We start from the raw sequence: 27575 nt of genomic DNA, 5'->3' as shown, positions 1-27575 counted from the left end.
AAGATTCTCTTGTGAATTAGAATCATCTTCCTGGTAGGAGAGGAAGACACTTATAAGCGGAGATTTCCTTTATATTTCCTTTATAAATGTAAATTTCTCTTACAAACAGATAACTTCTACTCTGTTTCCAGGGTTTCTCCTGTGTCTGCAGTTTCTCAAAACAATTGACTCGAAACCATCCTTATGCTAAAGCATCATATTTAGGGGTGCTATATTCTGCTACCCTTCAAGCCTAAGGTTCAGAAGAGAGGTCCAGCCAGGTTGGATATACCAGTGTGGGAGTAATTGGCACACAAATGCACCTAGAAATGGGAGACTTGGTGAGATCACCCAGGAAATGACTGAAAAGAAGTGTGTGAACCTTGGGACACCTCAAACTTATATGTTCTTTCAAGAGGAAAAAAAGTGGAAGCAAGAGTGCTTTGTTGTTTGTTTGTTTCTTTCCTTATTTGAAATTGAGCAAGGATGTCCCTAGTGGTCCTGTGGTTAAGACTGAGCTTCCCGTGCAGCGGGTGCAGGTTCGATCCCTGATCGAGGAACTAAGATCCTACATACCTAATAGTGTGGCTGAAAATAAATAAAAAATTTAAACCGAGCAATACACCATTGTGAAAATTTAGTGCACTTAATGCCACTTTCTTTGACTAATTCATTAATGAGCATTTGTTAAGATAGACTATTCTAGGATTTAGTGAGAAGTGTCACTGCCTTCTGTTAATAAATATTCATGGATCTGTTTTCTGTAATAAGACAACATGTTAATTTTGTATCTCATTTATTTAAAAAAAGAACCTGTAATTGCTATTTTTCCGAGACTGTATTTTATGCATATCAACCAAGCTATTATTCAGAAATCAGATTGCTGAGGCTATAAATAAGGACTGTGTAGGAACCACTTAGCTAGTTTGTTGTGATGTGGGTTTCCATTCTAGGCAGAGGGGTTGTCATCTAAAATTAGAGACATTTGGAATTTAAGGGGAAGCTGAAGAATGAACTTTCATGTTTCACTTGGATTCTGAATGAGTCAGAACTTTCTGAATCAGTCATTCAGAAGGTTAGGACCAGTTAGGGATAGTAGAGCATAGACCTGTTCTCACAAAGGATGGAGGATAAGACTCTCACTTCAGGCTTATGATTTTTTCTTTTCGGCTGCACTGTGTAGCTTGTGGTATCTTAGTTGCCCAACCAGGGATCGAACCAGCACCCTTGCCCATGAGAATGTAGAGTCCTAACCCCTGAACCGCCAGGGAATTTACAGGCTTGTGATTTTTAGATGAATTACTTACAATCTTTGAGCCTCAGCTTCCATATCCTCAAAACAAAGAAAGGTAGATAACCTGAAAAGAGATTGTGTGTATTAAGACAGATGCCTTGACTAAGGACAGGGGACAAGTTAAGCACTCAGTTGTTGAAAAACAAAATTTAACTGAGTAGATTTGAAGATCTGGTTGGCTTTGTTAGGTGATTCATGAATTGGACAGCATCCCATCCAGCAATTATAAGGGTGCTCCAAGGGGGCTGTACAAAATGGGAGGTTTTTATAAGGGAAAGGGTGGGACAAGGGAGATGTTAGCATAAAGGAAAAAAGGCAAGAAGGAAAAAAAGCATTGTTTTTAGGCCAGCACTTACCCTTGCAGGGGAAAGGGCAAGGCAGGGGTTTTATCATGCAGATTGTCTCTTCTTTCTCTGGGGGCAGAGTGGAGAGGGCCCACAGGACAGATGATCTTCTTGGTGCTGGTTAATTAAGGTTAACATTTCTGGGGAAAGTTGAAACCGAAATTCAGTTATTATGAATTCAGTTATTATTCAGAAATTATGTCTGGATTTGATATCATGAGCCTTAGAATAAGTAATGCCATTTTGAGCCTGTGGTTTTCTGTTTCACACAATAAATAGGCACTAATTTTATTTTTAACACCTGGAGGAGGTATCTATAAAATTCTTCAAACTGGTTTTAAAATATCAGACTGTATTACTGTAATATGATGGAACCAGAGAGAATAACTGAAAACATTATTCTAAGTTTCTAAATCATATCCTAAAGATATATGTATTGGGGGTGATTTTTTTTGCACTTCTATACTTTTTCCAGCTTTGAGATATAACTGACATGTAACATTGTATATTTATCATAAAACCTGCCCACATTCATAACTTACCACCCACCCTAGATCTTTAGCTTAAAATGGGAAGGAAGGAAAGAACATACATGGTCAAGCTTATTGAAAGATGAAGCTGAATAATAAATAGAAGCTGCTTGGTGCTAGGGAGGGGGAGGAATTGCATTTCTCAGCTGGAAGGATGAATCACAGAGGTCTGTTAAGTGGGAGGCATTGCAGAAAGAAACAGTTTTAAGTTTAGGTGGTGTTTGTATTTATCGTATTGATGCAGCACTCCGGGTTCAAACAGGAGATAGAAACCTCACCAGTATTTGAACAAGGAACAAATATTTCTTGTTTCTTTAATGTTGTTATTTATTTGTTTTTGGCTGTGCTGGGTCTCGGGTGCTTTGCGCTGCTTTGTCTAATTGCGGTTGGCGGGGGCTACTCTTTGGTGAGAGCCATTGGCTTTTCATTGCAGTGGCTTCTCTTGTTGTGGAGCGCGGGGTCTAGGCATGCAGGCCCAGTAGCTGTGGCTCTAAAGCACAGGCTCAGCAGTCGTGGCACATGAGCTTAGTTGCTCTGCCGCATGTGGAATCTTCTCGGGCCAGGGATCGAACCCATGTCCCCTGTGCCACCAGGGAAGTCCTGTTTCTTGTTTCTAATTAAATTTTAACAAGGATTTTTAGTTCAATTAAAAAAACCCTCTAAGCAGCATTGCAATAGCAAATGTAGCTGTGACCCCGAGGGCAGAAGAAGAGTAAATGCGGACAGAGCTAAGAATTTAAAAGGTCCCCCACTCCCACCAAACGCGGAGATTAAGACCTCCTGGGAGAGGATGTGGCTGGTGGTAGAGACACTTGCCAGAGGGTGCTGGCCAGAGCTGGTCCATGGGCATGACTTGTTGTGTGGCCATGGTGAACTTGGTGAAAGATACAGACAGGCCAAGGTTTTTTATGTAGCTGGGAAATCCAAATAGTCATTCCTGAAGGTTCTGAGCCCTCAAAAGTCCTGCCTTTTCTGGGGAGTTGGTTGTATTTTTTCATTAATCTTTCCTATTGAATGTGGAAATGCTCAGAGTCACTCCAGAGAATCGCCTAAGTTCCAGACGTAGTCCTTGACTCCACTGTGTACCAACAACCTGCTTTCCTGATGATCAAAATTAATCACTTCAACCAGTAGTGTGCCCCCTTTCTCTGCCTTTGGTTTAGTGGTGTAAGGATCACACGGTGGTCAGGCGCCAGTTCAATTCACTCTCATCTATTTCAGTAGAACCATTGTTGTGCTTCCCAGTACAAGCAATCTCCCTTTGGGAACTAAGACCTCCAAGCCAGTAGGTCATAAAGTTTCTGGGAAAGGAAGCAATGATTTCAGGGGTGGGTTATTAGGTATAATAGTGAGAGGCGCCTCTTGCTTTTTTACCAAGATTCTTGGACCTACAGCTGTGGGAAAGATGGTCCCATGTGCTGAGTGAAGGAGAAGAAGAATATCTCTCCCACCATTTCTGCATTCTTGGCTGAGCCCCTCCTCCCCCCATAATAAAAGACAGAGTAACTGGAGAAAAAAATAACAAGTTTAATAACATCTATTACTCCTGTATTCAAGGGAAATACCCAGGAAAACGGAGTAACTCCTTGAAATGGTTCAAACCACTACCTTAAATAGAATCTCTACCTAAAGACAAAAACAGATGTTGGGAGCCAGTTATGGAAAGTTCCAGAAAAAGCACAGTAAACAGGGGGATGGTTGTAATGCTGGTTTAAGCTCATGCCTTCTCCATTGATAAGAGTTTCTAGAAATTTATGCCTAAAATACTGACAGTTCTTACTGAGTGGAATTGGCAGAATCTGAGCTTGCTTGAAGGTTGCATCTAACTTTTAAAAAATAGTTTACTTTGAAATAATTTCAAATATACAGAAAAGTTGTCAGAACAGAACTAAGAACTCTTCACCTAGATTCAGTTCCCAACATTTTCCCATGTTTGTTTTCTCTCTTCTTCCTCCTCACCCCCGCCTCTATACACACACACACACACACACTCACACTCACCCAGACATTCATTATCATCAGTCTTTTTAGAACCTTCTGAGAGCCTGTTACAGACATGTTTCCCATTAAGTGTGAATTTCCTAAGCATTCAAGTGTGTTTTTCCTAAAATGGATACTTTTTCCTGCATGGCCAGCGCACACCCTCAAATCAGCGGATCCACACTGCATGGCCCTATCGCAGCCTCCTTTCAAGCTGGGCCAAGAGTACCAGCAATGACTTTTTTCCCCTTTCTGGTCCGGGATCCTGTCTAGCAGTGTGCGTTGTCTTTAGCCACCCTGTCGCCTCAGACGCGTCCAACAGGAAGAGTTCCTCAGCCTCTCCCCGTTGCTCATGTCCTTGACACTTTTTTTTAAGTACAGACCTTCTGCAGCATGACCAGCGCGACCTGGGTCCGTCTTCTGTTTCCTTACAGCCAGACTCCGGCCATGCGTTCTTGGTAGGAGTGCCGCAGAAGTGGAGCTGCGCATTCTCAGGGCAGAGCCAGGGGAGGTCATTCAGTCTATTGCCTCCTTGGTGCTTTAACCTTGACCTTGCTGGGTCGGTGTCTCCCAGGTCTGCCATCAATTCACCATTCTTCTCTTTGTAATAAATTACTATGTTGTGTGTAGGGAGTGTGTGTGTGTGGTAAGTTGCTTCAGTTGTGTCCAACTCTTAGTGACCCTGTGGACTGTAGACCGCCACACTCCTCCGTCCATGGGATTCTCCAGGCAGGAGTACTGGAGTGGGCTGTCGTGCCCTCTTCCAGGGGATGTTCCGAACCCAGAGATCGAACTCGCGTCTCCCATCTCCAGCACTGGCAGGCAGGTTCTTTACCATTAGCACCACCGATAGGGCCTAAGAATTACAAAATTTCCTTTTCCTCCCCTGCCTCCAACTTTATTGAGATATAACTGACGCGGAACACTGTAAGTCTGAGGTGTACAGTGTGATGATTTGGCACATTTTTATATTGTAAATAATTATCACAATAAGGTTAGTTGAAACGTTCATCATCTCCCATAGTTACTTTTGTGTGTATGAAAACATTTCAAATTGACTCTCAGCAACTTTCAAGTGTACAATACAGTATTATTAACTGTAATCATCATGCTGTACATATACCCCAGTGCTCATTCATCTTATAACTGAATGTTTTTACCCTCTGGCTAATATCCCCCCATTTCCTTTACCCTCAGCCTGTGGCAACTGTCTCTATACTCTCTGTTTCTATGAGTTTGACTTTTTTAGATTCCACATATAAATGCAATCAGTTGTCTTTCTCAGTCTGCCTAATTTCACTTATGTAATGGCCTCAAGGTTCATCTGTGTTATTGCAAGTAACAGGAATTCATTTTCTTTTTTCATGACTTTTCGTTGTGCACACATATGCACACACTACATTTTCTATTTTTTGATGTTTATTTTTTATTTATCTGTCTGTTTGGTTGCACCAGGACTTAGCTGAGGCTCGCGGGATCTTCGATCTTCGTTGAGGCCTGAGGGATCTGTAGTTGAGGCATATGAGATCTTTCAGTTGTGGCATGTGGGAATCTAGTTCCCTGATCAGGGATTGAACCCTGGCCCCCTGCATTGGGAGCATGGAGTCTTACCCACTGGACCACCAGGGAAGTCCACTACCTTTTCCTTATTCATTCGTCTGTCAGTGGACCCCTGGCTATTGTGAATAACATCGCAGTGAACGTGAGAGTGCAGGTAGCTCCTTGGGATAGTGGTTTTGTTTCCTTTGGATATATGCTCAGAAGTGAGACTGCTGGATTATATAGTAGTGTTGTTCAATTTTTCAACAAAATTTCCTTTTCCTAAGCAAGCTTCCGCTGACGAGCTGCAGCCTTTCAGCTAAGCTTAACCCTAGCTGCCATTGACGACTGGCACCCTGCTCCATCACCTCTGTACTGGCTGCCCACTGGTGGTTCTCTGTGTTCACCATTCTTTCCTGTGTTTACTAGAGCGTCTCATTCTCTTTTGGACTGCTAGATTCCTGGTTTATTCAATAGGCTGTAATCTGATACTTTCATCATTTATTTTGATGCTCAAATTGTCCCAGATACGGCCAGTGGGAATCTCTTCAGTCTAGTTTCTGTCTCTATCATTTTTTTTTTCACTCTTTCCCAACTTCTTGGAATAACAAGATGTTCCAGGCTCATTTTATCTTTTTGTTCTCCCAGCTTTGAAACCAGCCATTTTCCCAAGAAGCCCTGGTTCCTTTTAACGCAGAATGGTATTTAAAAATCAACATCTGTGTTTTTGGTGTGTTCATTGTTCCTGGGGTGTCATCGCTTCTAGGTTCTCACACTGGACAGAACTAGAAACAAATGTCCATCAGTATGTGCACGCATACGTATGCACATATTTGTACCTATCACTATTTATCTATGCACATAATTATAAAAACCCTGCCTTCATACCCAAACTTCCAGTTCTGTTACATTGTCTCAGGGTATATCCTATTCTACTTCTTTTTTATGTTTGTAAATTTCATTTCTGGAACTGGAGAACTTGACTTCTGTCGTCTTCAGTACATTTACATATTTGTTCAATTTATTCAGTCTCCCAGCCATGTTGCTTTGTTTTGTTTTTGCTCCCACCACTAGGCATACAGGATCTTAGTTTCCCAACCAGAGACGGAGGCTACTCCCTTTGCATTGGAAGCCCGGGGTTTTAACCACTGGACCGCCAGGGAAGTGCCTGTGTCCATCTTTTTAAAAGTGCATCGTCTGTGCACTGGCTTTGCCCTCTGGCTGACCCCTGTGTGGTCACCAGACAACTGTGCCAGTTCCTGGCCTCATTTCCACATGTGGCAGTGTCCAGAGTCACAGACGGGACCTCTCCCCTGGTGCTCCTGTGTAAAAAGCTTTACATTCCCCCGACAGGCCTTTTCTCCTATCACGCTCCTCAGAACCGAGTCCCACTCCCGCTCCTAAAATACCTGCCCAGAAGATTGGGATCACTGCGGTGGGCTGAGACCACACAAGTGTTGTTGCCCTTGATACTGGGAATTTTCTAACCCTCCCCTGAGTTCTGTAGGAGATGTCTGAGGCTCTGCCAGCAGTAAGAAGAGGGAGATTGCCGTGGGGTACCCCCCATCACGGTCTGCTCCACCTGGTCAGCAGACAAGGGAGGGTAGATACATGGATGCTCTCTCTACAGAGGCTGCACTGAAAAGCCTGGGAATGTTCCTTAGGCGTTCATGGTTCTCTTTTTTTAGCTGACATTTTAGAAACCAATGCTTGTGGTAAGTTTGGTCAAATTGACAAAGGACATCTAGAAACTTGGCCTTCTTGTTATGGTTTGAGATGTCCGTTATTAAAAGTCTGTAGGAGGATTTTACAAAATACTTCTTTTCGCTTTGATTTGGCGGGGGGTAACTGAGTTTAAAACCAAATATAATAGAGTGGTGTGATTATCTTAAAGAAGTAGTTCTCAAATTTTTGTTTTGTTTTGTTTCGGGATCTCTTTACAGTCTTAAAAATTATTGAGGCCCTCAAAGATCTTTAGTTTATGTTTTACTTATTCATAGTTGCCATATTAGAAATTTTAAAGGAGAAATGTTTAAAATAATGATAAACCAATTCTGTATAAGTAATCTATTTTAAAGAAAATTGAGCTCTTTTCAAGACAGAATCTTTAATGAGAATAGTATCGTTTACATTTTTGCAAATCTTTTCAATGCCTGGCTTAATGGAAAATAGCTGAATTCTCCTCTCTGCTTCTGCATTCATCGGTCATCCAGGCACATAACCTGTAGCTTCTCGAACTCCACTGAACACTTGGGAGAGAATGATAGGAGAAAAGATAAATCCAATCGTAATAATATTATGAAAATAATTTTGACCTGTGGATTACTTGAGTGTTCTGGAAACTCCAGGAGTTCTCAGACCACATTTTCAGAACCTCTACCTAAAAGGAATTTTGCTTGCTATGCCCACTCATGATTTACAATGACCTCAAGCAGCAGCATACATAAAACAGTGGATGAGAGTTTAAAAGGAGGCTCATAAATTGGTCATGTCTCAGAAAATGGAAGTCAGATCAGTGTAGCAATGTGAGATAGTTCAGAGAATCTGAAAATCCAACAGAGACCAAGGGAAAACCCCAAATCATGAGTAGATAATTAAGTGGTTTTCTCATTTCACCAATCCTTTGAATCTTTAAAATATGATTTACACAAAATATGTGTAAATATATATCACTGCTGCTGCTGCTAAGTCGCTTCAGTCGTGTCCGACTCTGTGCGACCCCAGAGATGGCAGCCCACCAGGCTCCCCCATCCCTGGGATTCTCCAGGCAAGAACACTGGAGTGGGTTGCCCTTTCCTTCTCCAATGCATGAAAGTGGAAAGTGAAAGTGAAGTCGCTCAGTCATGTCTGACTCTTCGCGACCCCATGGACTGCAGCCTACCAGGCTCCTCCACCCATGGGATTTTCTAGGCAAGAGTACTGGAGTGGGGTGCCATTGCCTTCTCTGAATATATATCACTAAATATATCTTTAAGGTAATATCTATTATATAAAGCACATTTAATCTCCCCCCTCTTTTATTTTTCAGATTTACCATTTCAGATGATTTGAAGGTTGGCTTTTTCAGCACAGACCATGCCACTCAAACAGATTCCAGTGAGATTCTGCCATTGAAAGAGTTGAGCTTAGCTACACAAAATCTAGTGCAGGTAAATCCGGATTTATTTAGAAACTCCTGAAATAATTTGTATTATGTGCCTTCATGTTTCTTTCCTTGACAAAAGTGGAATGATTAACATTTTAAAAATATTAGCATCTTCTATAAACTGAGGTGGGTAACAGTTGTGTGTGTGTTTTAATTAATAGTATAAACAACTACTTCAGGGCATGGCTACCCACTCCAACGTTCTTGTCTGGAGAATCCCACGGACAGAGGAGCCTAGCAGGCTACAGTCCACTGGGTCGCAAAGAGTCGGAGACAACCGAAGTGACTGAGCATGCAGCATACATGCTGCTCCTATGTGGGGCTTCCCAGATGGCCCTAGTGGTGAAGAACCTGCCTGCCTACGCAGGAGACATAAGAGATGTGTGCTCCATCCCTGGGTTGAGAAGATCCCCTAGAGGAGGAAATGGTAACCCACTCCAGTACTTTTCCCTGGAGAATCCCATGGACAAAGGGGCCTGGCAGGCTACAGTCCATAGGGGTGCAAAGAGTCGGACACAACTGAAGCAACTTAGCACGCACCCACTACTTCTATTTGCATCCTATTTATGTCATATATGTTAACTTTTTTTTTTCTTCCTGGACTGCATGGTTTGCAGGGTCTTAGTTCCCCGACCAGAGAGAGATTAAGCCTGGGTTCTGACAGTGGAAGCCAGGGTCCTAACCACTGGGCCACCAGGGAAGTCCTTATGTTAACTTGTTTAGTGAAATGTTTTCTTACTCTCTCTGTAATTCTTTTGCCATCTGTGAACATTTTCTGTTTAGGATACTTTAAAAATTTTATTAAGTATTTTTGGCATATAGAAAAATGTTGAGAATAATATAATGAATAACTGTGTCACCCATTGTCAGGGAGGAAGAAATTTTCCTCAATCCCCCTAAATTCTTCTGGCTAAGCTAAAAATTGAATTGATATGAGACAGATTAACAGAAAATCCAACAAAAACTTAAGTACCATATACATAGGGGAGACCCAGGAAAATTGAGTAAGTTGTCTAAATAACCAAAGGTCTCACTTTCAGGTAAAGACAGAAGAGGATGTTGAGGGTAATGGTATGGGACTTCAAGGAGAGGAAGGCAATTCACATGAAGATGGAAAAGCAAATGTTTGTAAACTAATGTTTGCTGGGCCTGCAGAGACAGTGAGACACAGAGAGAAACTTTAGCACAATTTGCTGGGTTCCTGTCTGTCTACACACCTGTTGTTTGTCAGTTGCAAAGTTGTGTCCAGCTGTTCTTGACCCCATGGACTGCAGCACGCCAGGCTTCCCTGTCCTTCACTGTCTCCCAGAGTTTGCCCAAGTTCATGTCCACTGAATCAGTGATGCCATCCAACCATCTCATCCTCTGCCTGCATACCTAGTTCATGTTATAATACAGGTATCTACGATGCTAACTCCCTTCCTGAAGCAGGTCCTCCATCTCATTCATTTAGGAAGTTAAGGGAAAGTTTATGGGTTCTTCCTGAGTCTTTGGGTCCTTAAAAATAATCAGCCTAAATAAATACTCTTGCCAAAGAAACAGTTTGTGATGGCACATTTTGCTCCCCTGTACCACCATACATCTTTGTCAAATCTGATGCATATGTCCGTGCTAAGTCGCTTCCGTCATGTCTCATTCTGTGTGATCCCATGTGTGAACAACTCTGTAGCTTGCCAGACTCCTCTGTTTATGGGTTTCTCCAGGTAAGAATACAAAAGTGGGTTGCCATGCCCTCTTCCAAGGGAACTTCCTGACCCAGGGATCAAACCCTCATTTCTTAACATCTCCTGCATTGGCAGACCAGCGCTTTACCACTAGCGCCACCTGGGAAGCCGCAAATCTTAATATTCTATCATATTCCTTTGGGACTTTAAAAAAACTTTTTTTGAAGTGGTGCCTCTGTGGTGGTCCAGTGGCTGGAACTCCAAGCTCCCAATGCAGAAGGTCCAAGTTCGATCCCTGATCAGGGAACTAGATCCCATGTGCCACAACTAAAGACCCAGTGCAGCCAAATAAGTTTTTTTTAAAAATAAAATAAGTAAATAAAAAATAAAATAAAATTTTATTGAAGTATAGTTGATTTACAGTGTTGTGTTTCTTTCCTCTATACAGCAAAGCCTTGGTGCTTTTTTTGATTGTAAAGAAACAGAACATTTCATAGACATCAGATATTAAGAGTTATTATTAAAAGTACTAACCAATAAAGCAGTGACATAGGGTGGTATACTACTGTAAATAGTATTTTGCTTCTGCTTTTTCACTTAGTAACATAACTTGGAAATCAGTTATATACATTGGTGCATAAAGAGCTTCTTCATCGATTTTACAAGTACATCATACCACAAACTGGCATCATTTATTTAGCTATCCTCTCCTGATGGACATTTTGGTCATTTCAGATCTCTTTATCACGATGAATAATTCTGTACGTACTCACATGCCAGTAAATCTGGGGTGTAAATTCTTAAAAGTGAAACGTCTGAGTCAGAGGATGCATGCATTAGTCATTTTGGAGGATGTTGCCAAATTGCCCTGCATAGAAATTATACCAATTACACTTCCACTTTGGAGGGTGTCTCTTTTCCCACACACTTCCCAATGTATTGTATTTTTTTTTTCTTTTTTACTGCGTTCTGTGGCATGGAGGTTCTTATTTCCCAGACCAGGGATAGAACCAGTGGCCCCTGAAGTGGGAGTGCAAAGTCTTAACCACTGGACCGCCAGGGAAGTCCCAAGGGATAACTTATTCTCTCTGGTGGTAAAGAATCTGCCTGCAACATAGGAAACTGGGGTTTTTCGATCCCTGGGTCAGGAAGATTCCCCTGGAGAAGGGAATGGCAACCCACTCCAGTATTCTTGCCTGGAGAATTCCATGGACAGAGGAGCCTGGTGGGTTATAGTCATAGGGTTGCAAAGAGTCAGATGTGTCTGAACAGCTAATACTACTATGGGAGGAAACTGCTGGAAGCCTCCTTTCCCTTCCTCCATCAGCATCTGTTAGTTCTGCAGATTAGCTGGAGTTCCCCAACGCACATGACTCTGGAGATGCAATCTTAGATTCAGGACAGGCCCCTGACCAGGTGCCCAAGTTTTCTGCCCAGAACCAGGCCAGGTGTTGGAATCTTTACACAGAGTGCCCTTAAGCTCTATAATGACCTATGTTTTCCCACTTTTAGATTACTAAATCCCTACAGGTGGATTTTGGGTTCCTCAAGCAACTGATTCAACTGAGATTTGAGGACCGTCTTAAAGAGGAATCTTACAGACTCTTCGCTTCTCTACGTGACAGGATCATGACCATTGAAAAACATTACCAACAGGTAGAAGTTCTCTCATTTCCTCTGTTTTAAAAGTAATTAATTTTGTGGATTAATTTTGTGTTTAGTTGTGTAGGCACTACAGTTTTTAGCTTGGCAACTTATGAGGGTAATTTAATTTGTATATGTTGTCTCTAATGATAGTTACAGGGCTTCCCTAGTGGCTCAGATGGTTAAGAATCTGCCTGCAATGTGGGAGACCTGGGTTCAATCCTTGGGTTGGGAAGATCTCCTGGAGAAGGAAATGGTAACCCACTCCAGTATTCTTGCCTGGAGAATCCCCGTGGACAGAGGAGCCTGGTGGGCTACAGCCCATGGGCTCACAAAGAGTCGGACACAACTGAGTGACTAAGCACAGCACATGGTAGTTACATAAACTGTGGCACCTATAACTTTACTATGTGCAGGAACATTTGTGTGTAGTCTATGTGCAGACTCATTTAAGCCTCACAACTAACCTGATGAAGTACATACAATTATTATACAGATGAGATCTGTATTATACAGATACAAATGAGGAAACCAAGGCACAGAAAGGTTAATTCACCTGCTCAGTGTCACTGGTTAAGAAACCACTGGGGTTTAGGTTCTAGGTCAGACAGCTTCATGCTTGAGTTCCAGCCTTTAACTGTAATTTTATATGATGTTATTTGTGCTTTAATGGCTCTGTAGAAGCCAAAGACATGAAAACTCTGCTGTTCTGAGGAATTCCCCAAAATCTTTGATCATGTTAGCATATTTATCTGTCATTAAAAATGGGCATTAGTGTTGCTTTTCTGCAATAAAATAAAATACGTGTTGTTGGCCCCACCATTTTTTTAAAGTATTTTTAAAAATATGGACCATTTTTAAGTTTCTGTTGAATTTGTTACAATATTGCTTCTGTTTCTTGAGGGGGAGGGGGTTGGCCCCAAGGCATTTGGGTTCTTAGCTCTCTGACCAGGGATCGAACTCGCACCCCTTACATTTAAGGTGAAGTCTTAACCACTGGACCACCAGGGAAGTCTCCAGAGAAACTTTTAATGCATTTCCTCTTTAAGTCCCCCAACAATCCTCAAGTGGAAATCCTGTTATCCCTACCTTACAGATAAGGAAATTTGCTTAAAATGTAAGCGTGCTTAAAGTCAGGCAGGTTAAGTTCTTGCTTAATGTCAGAAAGATGGTAAGTTGCACAGTGACATTGAAATCCAGTTCTGTCTGATTCTGAAGCCCACTGATTGTTTACACTCCATGCTGGAAGCAAAATTGATAACAGAATCAAGAGTATTTTTAAAATATTTTCTATCTTTCATTTTTATGCATAACAGATAGGACTAAAAAATTTGATTAATCAGAAAATCTATTTCTGCTTTATTGACTATGCCAAAGCCTTTGACTGTGTGGATCACAACAAACTGTGAAAAATTCTGAAAGAGATGGGAATACCAGACCACCTGACCTGCCTCTTGAGAAACCTATATGCAGGTCAGGAAGCAACAGTTAGAACTGGACATGGAACAACAGACTGGTTCCAAATAGGAAAAGGAGTACGTCAAGGCTGTATATTGTCAACCTGCTTATTTAACTTATATGCAGAGTACATCATGAGAAATGCTGGGCTGGAAGAAGCACAAGCTGGAATCAAGATTGCCAGGAGAAATATCAATAACCTCAGATATGCAGATGACACCACCATCATGGCAGAAAGTGAAGAAGAACTAAAGAGCCTCTTGATGAAAGTGAAAGCGGAGAGTGAAAAAGTTGGCTTAAACCTCAACATTCAGAAAACGAAGATCATGGCATCTGGTCCCATCACTTCACGGGAAATAGATGGAGAAACAGTGGAAACAGCATCAGACTTTATTTTCTTGGGCTCCAGAATCACTGCAGATGGTGATTGCAGCCATGAAATTAAGACACTTACTCCTTGGAAGGAAAGTTATGACCAACCTAGATAGTATATTGAAAAGCAGAGATATTACTTTGCCAACAAAGGTCCGTCTAGTCAAGGCTATGGTTTTTCCTGTGGTCATGTATGGATGTGAGAGTTGGACTGTGAAGAAGGCTGAGTGCTGAAGAATTGATGCTTTTGAACTGTGGTGTTGGAGAAGACTCTTGAGAGTCCCTTGGACTGCAAGGAGATCCAACCAGTCCATCCTAAAGGAGACCAGTCCTGGGTGTTCATTGGAAGAACTGATGCTGAGGCTGAAACTCCAATACTTTGGCCACCTGATGCGAAGAGTTGACTCATTGGAAAAGACTCTGATGCTGGGAGGGATTGGGAGCAGGAGGAGAAGGGGACAACAGAGGATGAGATGGCTGGATGGCATCACCGACTCGATGGACGTGAGTCTGAGTGAACTCCGGGAGATGGTGATGGACAGGGAGGCCTGGAGTGCTGCGATTCATGGGGTTGCAAAGAGTTGGACACAACTGAGCGACTGAACTGAACTGAACTGAACTGAGTTGCTTAACAATACTGTGTTAGTTTCTGCTGTGCAGCAAAGTGAGTCAGTTATGTGTGTATACACACACACACACACACACATCCCCCTTTTCAGATTTCCTTCCCATTTAGGTCAACACTGCACTTTTGTTGCCTGTGCTATACAGTAGGTTTTCATTAGTGATCTATTTTATATAGAGTAGTGTATATATGGGGGCTTCTCAGGTGGCTCAGTAGTAAAGAATCTGCCTACCAATTCAGGAGATGCAGGAAGATGCAGGTTGCATGCCTGGGTCAGAAAGATTCCCCTGGAGTAGGAAATGGTAACCCACTCAGTCTCCTTGCCTGGAGAATCCCATGGACAGAGGAGCCTGGCAGGCTATAGTCCATGTGGTTGCAAAAGAGCAAGAAAGGACTTAGCATCTAAACAACTACAACAACTAAGACACTAAAAATCTGTGATGTGAAGATGAGAGAACATGGTCACATTAACTGTGGCTTTTTATCCATACACACTCTCTATTGCTTTGGTTAAGTGTAAGTGAAAATGGAATGTGTTGTTTTAGGTGGAAGCACAAGGGAGATGATTTTATAGTGAGGTTTCAAGAGAACGTGATGATTTGAATGGTGGATACTTAGTCCCCCCCACCCCCAACCCTCTGCCCCTTGTAGGTGTGATAATTATATTTGGAAATACATTGTGGTACTCTTTGTATTTATTTTTCATTTGCAGAATGAAGAGAGCTTACGAAAATGCTATAATCAGCAGCTGGCTGATGCCATAGGTACTATCAAAGGAATGTACCAGGTGAGTTTTGAGTGCGGTCAAGGGGCGAGAGCAACTTGATATCCTGGGAGTGCCCAGTATGGGGCTCATCGTGGACTGTCAGTCAGCATTTTTTAGCTTTCAAGATCTGAGTCCTTGATCTTCAGGTCACCAGAAAGGGATCAGGTCCTCGACTGTTCATGCTGACTTTAAATTGACCACTTGATGGTGACAGAACTTTCCAGAGACTGGAAACTTCCAGTCGGGTATCTAGCACACCTGGGCAAGTGATGCAGTTTGCTGGGTGAGCATGCAGTTCAGCAGAAGGAGGTCAGGGAGTCTCCAGAGAAAGTTCATCAGGTCTGTAGTAAATCCCAGGGAGCAGTCTCGGATCCTCAGTGGAATAACTTCTCCAATGACGGGGACACTTCTGTCTGTCAGAAACTGAGCGTCCCTCTCCTACGTGATGGGGAAATTCATCATTTCCCATTATTGTATTTTCCTCTTAGTGAGGACCTTGAGATTCTCTTAGTCTCTATAACTATCATCTTGTCTTTCATTGCGGTATATTTCCGTAAAGAAACGTTGTTAATTATGTATTTGGTTGCATGCAGTCTTATTGCAACATGCAGGATCTGTTGTTGTGGCACACAGATTCTCTAGTTTGGGACTTCTAAGGGGAGGAAGTGGGAGCTTCCCAGGTGACACGGTAGATAGGAATCTGCCTGCCAATGCAGGGAACACAGGTTCCCTGGATCAGGAAGATCCCACATGCCATGGAGCAAGTAGCCCCTGAGCCACAACTCCTGGAGCCCACGTGCTCCGAAGCCACACACTGCAGCTATAAAGCCTGCGTGCTGATGTGCTGAAGCCTGAGGGCCCTGGAGCCTGTGCTCTGCAACAAGATAAGTCACTACAATAAGAAACCTGGGCATTGCGACAGAGTAGTCCCACTTGCCTCAACTGGAGAAAGCCCGAGACCAGCACTGAAGACCCAGTGCAACCAAAAATAAATAATTTTTTATAAAGGGGGTTGGGGGAGGAAGGAAATGAAGATGGAAAAGCAAATGTTTGGTAAACCCATGTTTGCTGGGCCTACCGAGACAATGAGACACAGAGAGGACTCTGATCTCTAGGCCCTGCCAAGTTTCCCCCACCACACCTTGTCTATATTTTTTTTTTTTTACAAAATATGGAAACAGGCCCTTTATCTAAATTCCTTAGGCAGCTAAGGGGAAAGTAACAAGAGAAACTTTCTGAGTTTTTTGTTTCTTAAAAATAATTAGCCCAATTAATCCTCATGTCAAAGGGACACATTTTGGGGATCGCAAATTTTGGTCGGCTACAATTTTCTCCTGCCGTTTCTTCATTTATTCATTCATCTCTGCCAACTGCACTGTTGGAGCACTTAGTAAAATGTTAAATAAAAGGAATGACAGCAAGGATCCTTCTTTTCTATTTTTACATCCTTATTTTTATCTAATCTTACAGGGAATGAATATAGCATTTCAACATTACACACAACACTTGCTATAGGAACTTTCAGGCCATTTCTTTTACTATATGACTTGAAAAGATCACAAATGCATTTTAATTTTGTAAAATGTGGGGTTTTATGAATCTATTGAAGGGCCATATGATTTTTTTCCTTAATCTCTTGGTGTGGTAAAATTAATTACTTAATTTTTATTTGAATGTTAAGTCAACCTTTCTTTCTTTGTATAAGCCCAGCTTGATCATGATGTCCTTTTGTTTGTCTCTCAAATTTGTTTCTGAACTTAGTGTGTTTATATTTTGCTTAGGATATTTTAAATCTGTGTTCGTCAGTGTGGTGAGCTGTACTTTTCTTTTTTGATGCTGTTCTTATTGGGTTTGGTATCAGGATTATGGTAGCTTCACAGAATGAGTTGCAGGATATTATCTGCATCCCTGGCAGCATCTGTGTAAAATTAGAACTATTTCTTCCTTAAATATTTTAAACAGGCAGGAAAGCCACCTGGGCCTAGAGGCGTTGCTTGATGGATATATTGACATATTTTGAAGTCCCCATTCAATTTCCTTAACTGATTATGAGACAATTTAGGTTCTGTATTCTTTTTGAATCAGATACAGTGAAGTATTATTTGTCTAGGGCATTTGTCTTTCCTTTAAACTTAAAACTTTGTTGGAATAAAGTCTTAATATGTATCTTACTGCTCTCAAATATTTTAATCCCACTAACCCTACTGTATGTTTTTATTAGTATCACCTTATTGTCTGTTTTGATTGAGTTTTTGTGGGTTTTTTTTGGAGTGGAGAGGGCACTGCTCTGGTCTCCATTGAGGTGCTCAGGCTCTTCCCTTGTGACTTGCAGGGGATCTAGTTGCCCTGTGGCAGATGGAATCTTAGTTTGCCAACCATGCATTGAACCCTGGTCTGCTGCACTGGAAGGCGGGTTCTTTACCACTGGATCGCCAGGAAGTTCCTTGATTAAGTTTTAAAATATTACTTACTATGTTTTTTATGAAACGAGGTCCTATGTTTGGCTTGTTTGGTTACTTTTTAATGGTTCTTGCTCTATACCTTAACTCATCCTGCTATTTCTATGCATATATTTCAATGTATGTGATCAATATTCCACGTCTTCCATCTTTGAGGGTCTGATAAGTACTGGCTGTCACTCATGATATGTCCTTTACTTTCGGGTTTCATGGTGTTTGATTGCAAGCTCATATTTCTATGGAAACTCTTTGAGGCCTGAAATAGAAGTGAGTCTCTACAGAGAAGATTCCTGTTTGCTTCTGTGAGACTCCTGTGTCTGTGACCACCTTAACCTAATTTTCAACTTGAGGCATTTTAGACCACCCAGATGTATGAATGTGGGCCATCTCAACTTATAAAACTCAGAAGAGATTTTCTTCCCTCCTCCATACTTTGAGCCAAGTTTCCAGATAGGAGGCGATTTCACTTTCCCTCAGGTGGGAGGCTGTAGAGGGTTCAAGGTGGTTGCTTCTAATTTGTTCTCACACTGAACAGATCGCCCTTTGGCGTCTCAGCCTTCATGAGGTGGTCTCCTATCATTGGGAATCCCCATTTGGAAGGGACCTTTGGGATGCCTTTTCTCTGTGTCCTCTAAAGACATGTAAACCAAAGTTTAAATTTTTACCTGGTTTAGTGATGCCCTGGAGTCCAGGCCACCTTCAGTGTTCCACATACTTCTCTGGATGCCTGCATTCACCTAATTTTGGCCTAACTATTCCTTACTTTGTCAGCTCATAGAAGCATTTTACCTATGGTATCCAGATTTTTTGTTGTTTACAAAGTAAAAGTCAGAATAACATGCTTTTTTAAAACATAATTTTTTTTTAAGTTTTTTTTTTCTTTTTAGCTTAGTTATTTATTTTTGGCTGTGCTGGGTCTTCCTTATACACTTGGGCTTTCTCTAGTTGCAGGGGACTACTTTCTGCTTTCAGTATGCGGGCTTCTCATTTTGGTGGCTTCTCTTGATCCAGCGCATGGGCTCTAGGGTGCTCAGGTTCAGTAGTTGTGGTGTGCAGGCTTAGTAGTTTTGGCATACGGGCTTAGTTGCCCCTCTACACGTGGAATCTTCCCAGATGAGGGATGGAACCCAGGTCCCCTACGTTGGCGGGTGGATTCCTATTCACAGCACCACCAATGAAGTCCTGACTTTTTTTGAAACATTTCTATTTTTTTCCAGATTGTTTACTTGTTTATATTTATTAAAGTATAGCTGCTTTACAGTGTTGTGTTAGGGTCTGGTATACAGAAAAGTGATTCAGTTATATATATGTATATATATATATGTGCATGCTCAGTCACTAAATTGTGTAGGACTCTTTGTGACCCCATGGACTATAGCCCATCAGGGTCCTCTGTCCATGGGAATTCCCAGGCAAGAATACTGGGGTAGGTTGCCATTTCCTTCTCCAGAAACGTGCTTTTATACGTCTTTGTGTCTTTAACAGTTTCTGGGTCACTAATAAACTTTTAGTGGGTATCAAATGCTCAAAACATATATGGCAGAATAAGTGATTATTACTGGCGTGCTGCGATTCATGGGGTCACAAAGAGTCGGACACGACTGAGCGACTGAACTGAACTGAATTGAACTCTTTTCTATATACTTTTTGTATGTCTAGGAGTAGAAAACCCTGAAAGGATTAGATGCTTTATATGCATCAGTGTTTCATAAACATGTGCTGGTTAAATATGCTTAGTCAACAGTGTATTAATTGTGGTTCATTGGTTTATCTAATTAAAGAATTATTTTAAAGATATGAAAGTGATTCTTTGAATCTTTGCTTTGGCTTGTTGGCATCACTTTGATCCATGACCTCAGACAGCTTTCCAAATCCTGGCCACCCAGTTTGTTAAGGCTTAGTCATAAGAAAGAAGGGTTGAAAAAACAGCCTGGATACACACACTTTTGGTTAAGAGGGAACTTTTGTTAATGTGAATGACTCTCTGCTGCCCTCTGGAGACCAGTTCAGGATACAGGTTCAAGTGATTTTTCAGCTGTGGAACAAGGTTTTAAATCTATTTAAGAAGGCAATAGCACCCCGCTCCAGTACTCTTGCCGGGAAAGTCCCATGGACGGAGGAGCCTGGTGGGCTACAGTCCATGGGATCGCGAAGAGTCGGACATGACTGAGCGACTTCGCTTTGGCTTTTCGCTTTTGTGCATTGGAGAAGGAAATGTCAACCCACTCCAGTATTCTTGCCTGGAGAATCTCAGGGACGGGGGAGCCTGGTGGGCTGCCGTCTATGGGGTCGCACAGAGTCGGACACGACTGGAGCGACTTAGCAGCAGCAGCAACTATTAAAACAAGTTCTTGTGTGCTATTATAGTACCTTATTTTCAGATAAAAGAAAATGTTTTGTTAAAACTTGCACTTTATTTAGCTTCTTTTGGTCCTGGAAATGTATCAGCTCTGATTCGGATAGGAAAACATATTACTTTAGGCCCCTCAGACACTGAGGGATTTAGAAGCAAACAAAACCCTTTAGAGATACTGGAGAAATAAAAGCTTGGGAGACTGCCACTAGCTTTCAAATCAATAAGCAATTTTTCCAACATCATTTATTGAATATCTCCGCCTTTTCTATTGATTTTTGATGTTTTCTGCATGTAAAGTGATAAACTGAGGCATATTAAATTTTTAAGAGTTTGAGCAAAAATAAATAAGTTATGGGGTTGTATGCAGAGGGCTAAGGAATGAAGTCACTACTTCCTTATTGGGTATTTTTTTCTTCTGGAGGAAAATTCAGGCTAGATAGAGAGCCTTAGGGAGCTGACTGTTGAGGGGACTTTGGAGGAGAGACAGAGGAGCGGAGGGAGGCCTGCGTAACCTATACATGCGTCGTTCTGCACAGACCTGATCTCTTTGAATCTGACATGGCTGGGGCTCCAGTTATTTGTCATAGGCGGCACTGGTGATGGGGCATTAGTTATAGAACTGTGAGTGGCAATGCTTGGGGAAACTTCCTCCTTTTCCCAGGGCAGATAATTAATGACAGTGAAAGCAGCTATCACTTAGTGACTTCTTTACAACGGCCCAGGCACTATGCAGAGTGCTTCATGTGCTCTTATATTTTTGCAGAAAGACAAAAAAAAACTCATTAGGCTCAAATGGATTGCAGGAAGATGTAAATTTTAATACCTAAGTTTTTATCCCAGTGCCTTCCTTTTTGGTGTGACTGTGATCAGCGTTCAGAAGGAAAGGTGGATGGGACTAACCCTCTTCTTCCACGAGTCCTCACTCAAATACTTGCATAAGACCCTCATATCTCATGTCTTCTCCCCTCTGGCTAAGCCACCATCTCCTGGAATGAAAATCACTATAAGTTGACTTCAAATATTCTCCCACGATATCTTCCTCATCAAATAATCACATCTTTTTTGCTAACTTTGAAGAGATCATTGCAAACAACTCTTAGTTCATTTTTCAGGACAACAACGCTTCTATGGATAGCAAGTAGCAGTGCTTATTTCAGGGACAGCATTTCAGGTTTGTCTTCTTCCATACTTCCTGAAATATGGATGAAGGTTCAAGGAAGAATTACCCAAATCCATTTCAAGGCTATTATGTTAAACATGAGTCTGTTAAAATGGTAAAATAGTAAAATTATAATTGAAAGTCTCTGAAGGGAGATAGTATGTATTCTTACAATAGAAGCCTTGCTGTGTTGTCATTGTCTTCCATTTTTGGAGGACTGCAGAGGTATAGAAGATCCCGTTCTAATGAGAGCACTAACTTTAGATTCCGAATTTTGATGCAGCAAATACTATCCAGGTGTTAAATAATTTTTATTTCAGATTAAAAAAAATTCCTGATGCAAAAAGATACCAATATTTTGTTGTTTGGAGGGGATTACATTTTCTAGACTTTGGTTTATGAAACCAAGACGGGCTTCTGCCAAGGGCAGGGCGCATCCTCTTGGATCGCCAGTAATGCAATGGCCTGAATGAGGCTTTTGTTGAAAAGACAGCGAGAGAGAAAACTGCTTAGATGAAATGACAAGAAAATAAAGACTATAAAGAAAAGAGTTGCAAAATAGGTCATCTCATACTCACTATGACACAAGCTGTACAAAGCATCTTCCCCCTTAACTCTGCCCTTTCTCCTGAGTGATCACCGCCTTGCAGCCTTGAGTGCGAGCAGCAGGATGTGGGCACCCTTGTGATTAGGGTGTCCTTCTACCTCCAGATTCTGGGAGAGCACCCTTCTTATGCAAGGTTGATTTTCTGCTTTCAGGGAGACAGAAAGGAGGGTCAGAGTGTCCCTCTTGCATTGACCATTTCTTAAGTAACTTTAGTTCAAAATACTCAATATGCCATGGAGGCACATTTTAGGGCTGGTTGCACTGGTCCCCCAACAAAGGATGATGAAATTTTGACAAGCGTAGGGAAAATGGGGACAAGACAGGGAAGTGGCCCACTTGACATCACAGAGGCAATTAAGTTTCAGGGCACAGCCAGGGAACTGCCAGTCCTTTGGTATAAGAGGGCTGAGAAAGTGGTGAGAGCTGATATAGGAAAGGGAACCCATGGAATTTTTTTTAAAGTCTTTATTGAATTTGTGACACAATATTGCTTTTGTTTTGTGTTTTGGTTTTCTGGCCATGAGACATGTGGGATCTCAACTCCCCGACCAGGGATCAAACGCACAGACCCTGCATTGCAAGGCAAAATTTTAGCCACTGGACATCCAGAGAAGTCCATGGAACTTATATTTTATCTCGAAGACATCAAATAATCATTATAGAATTCTAAGCAGCTTTTTTTGTGAATTAATTTTTACTGGAGTATAGATGATTTAGAGTGTTGTGTTACTTTCTGCTGTACAGCAAAGTGAATCTGTTATATTGTACATACACATGTATCCACTCCTTTTTGGATTCTTTCCTCATACAGGCCATTCCAGAGTATTGAGTAGAGTTCCCTGTGCTATACAGTAGATTCTTACTAATTATCTATTTTATATGTATTATGTATGTTTGTGTGTGTGTGTGTATATGGCAACCCCAATCTCCTTGTTTATTCCTCCGCTCTGCTCCACAAGCAGCTTTCATGACCTGCTTTAGGTTTGCAAACCTGAGAGGGAACTGTTACTGGAGTATTTATGGGACTTGATAAATAATACTTGTCCTCCCCACTCAGGTTCTGGACCTGGTGAAATAAAGTCAGGGAGCCAGCAGACAGAGGTCATCTGCTTCGCTGATAAAACAGACTATGCTGTACTGAAACCCAGAATCTGGCAGATTAACTCCCCTCACAGGCAGAATTGGGCTGGAGTGGTCTCTATCTGCCAGGGCAGAGCATCGGCTCTCCAAAGAGAAAGGCAAGGGGCAGGAGACTGCCAAGATGTGACCATGTTCCTTCTGCTCAGGTTTTAATCAGATAAATGGAGGCATCACTCCACGTGGAAGGAAACAACATTATTTAGGTTTTTATTCTTCTCATAACACATTGAACTTAACCACTTAGCCTGTGACCAACTAGGCGTGTGTCTGAGCCTTAGAGGATCTGGAGAGGAAAGCCCTGCTCCCACCTTCATGATGCAGATCCCCCAGTACCATCCCCCACTCCTCTGGGCATCCTGAGACCACTGGTGCCCTGGAAGATTCATAATTGGGTTAGAAAGTGCCTCATTTACATTAAACTCCAAGATCACTTTGCTCCCCATACTGAGAATTTACCTCCTGGTCTGTTTCTCACCCCAGATTATGTCCAGCTGTGTTGACCAATATTATCTGTCAAGAGGTTGTACCTGTGAGGTCAAATAAAATCATAAAATTATTCTAATAATAAAAAACCAACAGCTATATCCCAGATTTGAATATGAACAACTTACTTTCAATTGCCAAAGGAAAAATATTAAATTTTCTTGTAAAACCAAAAGAATGAAAGTCCAAAATAAAGTTTTCTTGCCATTGTGAATTAAAATATCAAAGACACACCCCTGCAGCCTTCCCCCTCGCTGTTCCCTGCATCAGAGCCGAGTTCTCAGGGTGCATTGCAGTCAGGAGATGGGCGACATGAAGGGAGGATGGACTGGACGTCAGTGCATCAGGCACCACAGGCTTTCCTCCTGCCAGAGGAAGGGGCTGTACTATGGAAAGGAGACAAGCCGTCGTCAATGCTGCGGACAGGAGAGGAAGGTATTGGTGTGAATGTATGTTGTTTAAATGTAGATATTGTATTAGGAGAAATTGTATTAAGAGATAGAGAACCAATAGGATGTATGGAGAAGAGATGGAGATTTAAGAAATTGGCTCCTGTGGTTGTAGAGGCTGGCAAATCTGAAATCTGAAAGGAGATTGACAGGCTGGTGACCCAGGGAAGAACTGATGTTACAGCTCAAGTCTGAAGACACTCTGAGAATTCCATCTTCCCTGGGAATCTCAGTCTTTCTCCCAAGGTCTTCAACTGATTGGATGAGGCCCACCCACCATACGGAGGGTAATCTGCTTTCAGTTCAGTTCAGTTCACTCGCTCAGTCGTGTCCAACTCTTTGCGACCCTATGAATCACACCACGCCAGGCCTCCCTGTCCATCACCAACTCCTGGAGTTCACTCAGACTCAAGTCCATCGAGTCAATGATGCCATCCAGCCATCTCATCCTCTGTCGTCCCCTTCTTCTCCTGCCCCCAATCCCTCCCAGCATCAGAGTCTTTTCCAATGAGTCAACTCTTCACATAAGGTGGTCAAAGTACTGGAGTTTCAGCTTCAGCATCATTCCTTCCAAAGAAATCCCAGGGATGATCTCCTTCAGAATGGACCAGTTGGAATCTGCTTTACTCAAAGTCTAATAATGTAAATGTTAATCTCATATAAAAAATACCCTCACAGCAATATCTAGGCTGGTGTTTGACTAAATCTGTGGCTACTAGAAAAGGACCCAGGCTCAACCCTTGTCCTCCCTTTTTGGCTGCAAGTCTAAGGGAGGCCAGAGCTGGGAAAGTTCAGATTTGATGTATAAGAGTAGGCTGAATAGGCAGAAAGAAAAACACCAATACAGTATACTAACACATATATATGGAATTTAGAAAGATGGCAATGATGACCCTGTATGCAAGACAGCAAAAAAGACACAGATGTGTATAGCGGGCTTTTGGACTCAGAGGGAGAGGGAGAGGGTGGGATGATTTGGGAGAATGGCATTGAAACATGTATACTATCATGTAAGAATCGAATCACAAGTCTATGTCCGATGAAAGATACAGCATGCTTGGGGCTGGTGCACGGGGATGACCCAGAGGGATGTTGTGGGGAGGGAGGTGGGAGGGGGGTTCATGTTTGGGATCGCATGTACACCTGTGGTGGATTCATGTCAATGTATGGCAAAACCAATACAGTATTACAAAGTAAAATGAAGTAAAAGTAAAAAGTTAAAAAAAAGAGTAGGCTGAATAGGAATTTGGGACTTTGAGGGTGTTATTTGTTTTTTGTTTTTTGTTTTTTTTGGCTTGCGCTTCTTTCCTTTCTTCATTACTTTCTTTCTTTTATTCAACATGGTTATTACTATCTAAGAGTTAAAAAAAAAAAAGCCATGGCACTTTCCTGAGAGTTCTTCTAAGAGGTTGAAACATGAGACAGGAGATTTGAAGGGGTGGTGAAAAAAAAAACAAACCTGCTTTCTGCTTACCTCCTCTTGAGCCCAGCTCATTTAGTACTCATAAAACATCAGAAACATTCCTGGAGATGAAGAGAAATGAATCCAGTGTGTTTGGGCCTTACAATTACTTTATGAAATGTCAAAAAGTGAAACTTTCTGTTCTTTTAAAGAACTGTGCCCTTCCTCCCTTCACCCCACTCCCACCCCCACCCTGAAGTCCAGAGGGGCTGAGCACATCCTAAAGGCAGGCTGGCCCCAGTGATGCCAAGTGTGTACAGCATCACAGCACAGTTTCTGGTGGGACTTTTTAATGTTTTTATTTATTTTTATTTTTGGTTGTACTGGGTCTTTGTTGCTGGTCAGACTTTAGTTTGGGCAAGCAGGGGCTACTCGCTGGTTGTCATACACAAGCCTCTCATTGAGGTGGTTTCTCCTGCTGTGGAGCACAGGCTTCAGGGCATGCAGGCTTCGGTAGTTGTGGTGCAAGGGCTTAATTGCCGCTCGACACGTGGGATAGTCCTGGATCAGAGATTGAACCCACGTGTCCTGCATTGGCAGGTGGACTCCCTACCACTGAACCACTGGGAAACCCCAGCAGGCAAATTCTCTACCACTGAGCCATAAGGAAGCCCCCTGGTGGGATTTTTTAAAAATATTTATTTATTTGGCTGTGTCTGGTTTTTATTGAGGCTTGCAGAATCTTTCTTTGCAGCACACTGGAAGCTTTAGTTGTAGTGCACATGGGTTCCATTTGCTGCTCCTGGGCTGCAGAGCACGCGGGCTTTGGTAGTTGTAGCATGCAGGCTCAGTTGCCCCAAAGCATATGGAACCTTCGTTCCCCAACCGGGGATTGAACCCACATCTCCTACATTGCAAGGCAGATTCTTAACCACTGGACCACCAGAGAAGTCCCATGGTAGGATTTTAAATGAGCTCCCAGTGGCTTTTGTCATGTTATCAAGGAGACGACTCAGCCAGTTTATCAGAAGCATCTTTGTTAGGGCTTCCCAGGTGGCACAGTGGTAAAGAACCTGCCTGCCAGTGCAAGAGACCCAAGAGATGTGGGTTTTACCCTGGAGAGGGAAATAGCTACCCATTCCAGTATTCTTGCCTGGAAAATTCCATGGACTGAGGAGGAGCCTGGTGGGCCATGGTACATGGGGTCTCAAAGAGTCAGACATGGCTGAGCACGCATGCACACATGCTAGAGGAAGCACTATAATTCACAGTCACATCACACGCCCTGGTGACTCAGATGGTAAAGAATCTGCCTTTAAAGCAGTAGACCAGGGTTTGATCCATGGGCTTGGGAGATTCCCTGGAGGAGGGCTTGGCAACCCATTCCAGTATTCTTGTCTGGAGAATCCCATGGACAGAGGAGCTATAGTCCATGGGTTACAAAGAGTGGGACACATCTGAAGCAACTGAACGCATGCGCACTGACACACACACACGCACACACACACATGCGCGCACACACATGCACACAGGTGGATATGCCTGATGAACAGGCACATTGTTGCCTGATTGAGATGCAAAAATCCTCAACAAATTACTAGTAAATCAAATTCAACATTTTCCATTTTACAGATGATAAAACGAACCCAGAGAACTTAAGAAACTTGTTCAAGAAAACAAAGCTACTGCTAAGTGGCAGATTCATCTGCAGACCCAAGCCAACCTATTCTAATACCTTTCAGAAGATTGACAAGTAAGAGCTTAATAGGTGGCCTAGAAATTCCAAATGCATGGAGACCTGTGGTCCCACAGTACTCCTGAGAAATTGCGTGCTGAGTATCAGCACTGATAAAATTCCCAGTCTGGTGAGGGAAGGGGAGAGAAGGCCAGCAAAAGTCAGGGATGCTATTTTGTCCATCGTGCTAAGGGAGTTAGACTTAAGCCTGTGAGGACAAGAAGCACTGCATTTTAGAAAGATCAGTTCAGTCACAGGGTGCAGATTGGCTGGAGAAGACAAAAGAAGAGTCAGGGAAGTCCGTGTGCTGCACAGCAGATTCTCATCAGTGATCTGTTTTGTGCATATATCACTAGTGTATATGTGTGCAATCCCAATCTCCCGATTCATCTCAGGGCTCTGTGGTAACCTAAGTGAAAGTCACTCAGTCGTGTCTGACTCCTTG

The 27575-nt window shown here is 42.3% G+C and overlaps 1 protein-coding gene across 1 annotated transcript in view; it reads left to right on the top strand.

The window, feature by feature from the left end:
• C13H10orf67 (chromosome 13 C10orf67 homolog) overlaps positions 1-27575 on the top strand; it is a 103557-nt gene that overhangs the window by 5267 nt on the left and 70715 nt on the right. The window contains exons 3-5 of the mRNA XM_052651152.1: positions 8695-8815; positions 11988-12131; positions 15287-15361. Of these exons, the coding sequence (XP_052507112.1) occupies positions 8695-8815; positions 11988-12131; positions 15287-15361 (340 nt within the window). The remainder of the gene's footprint in view (positions 1-8694; positions 8816-11987; positions 12132-15286; positions 15362-27575) is intronic.

The sequence above is a fragment of the Budorcas taxicolor genome, chromosome 13 (genome assembly GCF_023091745.1).
Source record: "Budorcas taxicolor isolate Tak-1 chromosome 13, Takin1.1, whole genome shotgun sequence".
Lineage (NCBI taxonomy): Eukaryota > Metazoa > Chordata > Mammalia > Artiodactyla > Bovidae > Budorcas > Budorcas taxicolor.
The sequence above is the reverse complement of the archived record's forward strand: the minus strand, read 5'-3'. Positions and strand labels throughout refer to the sequence as shown.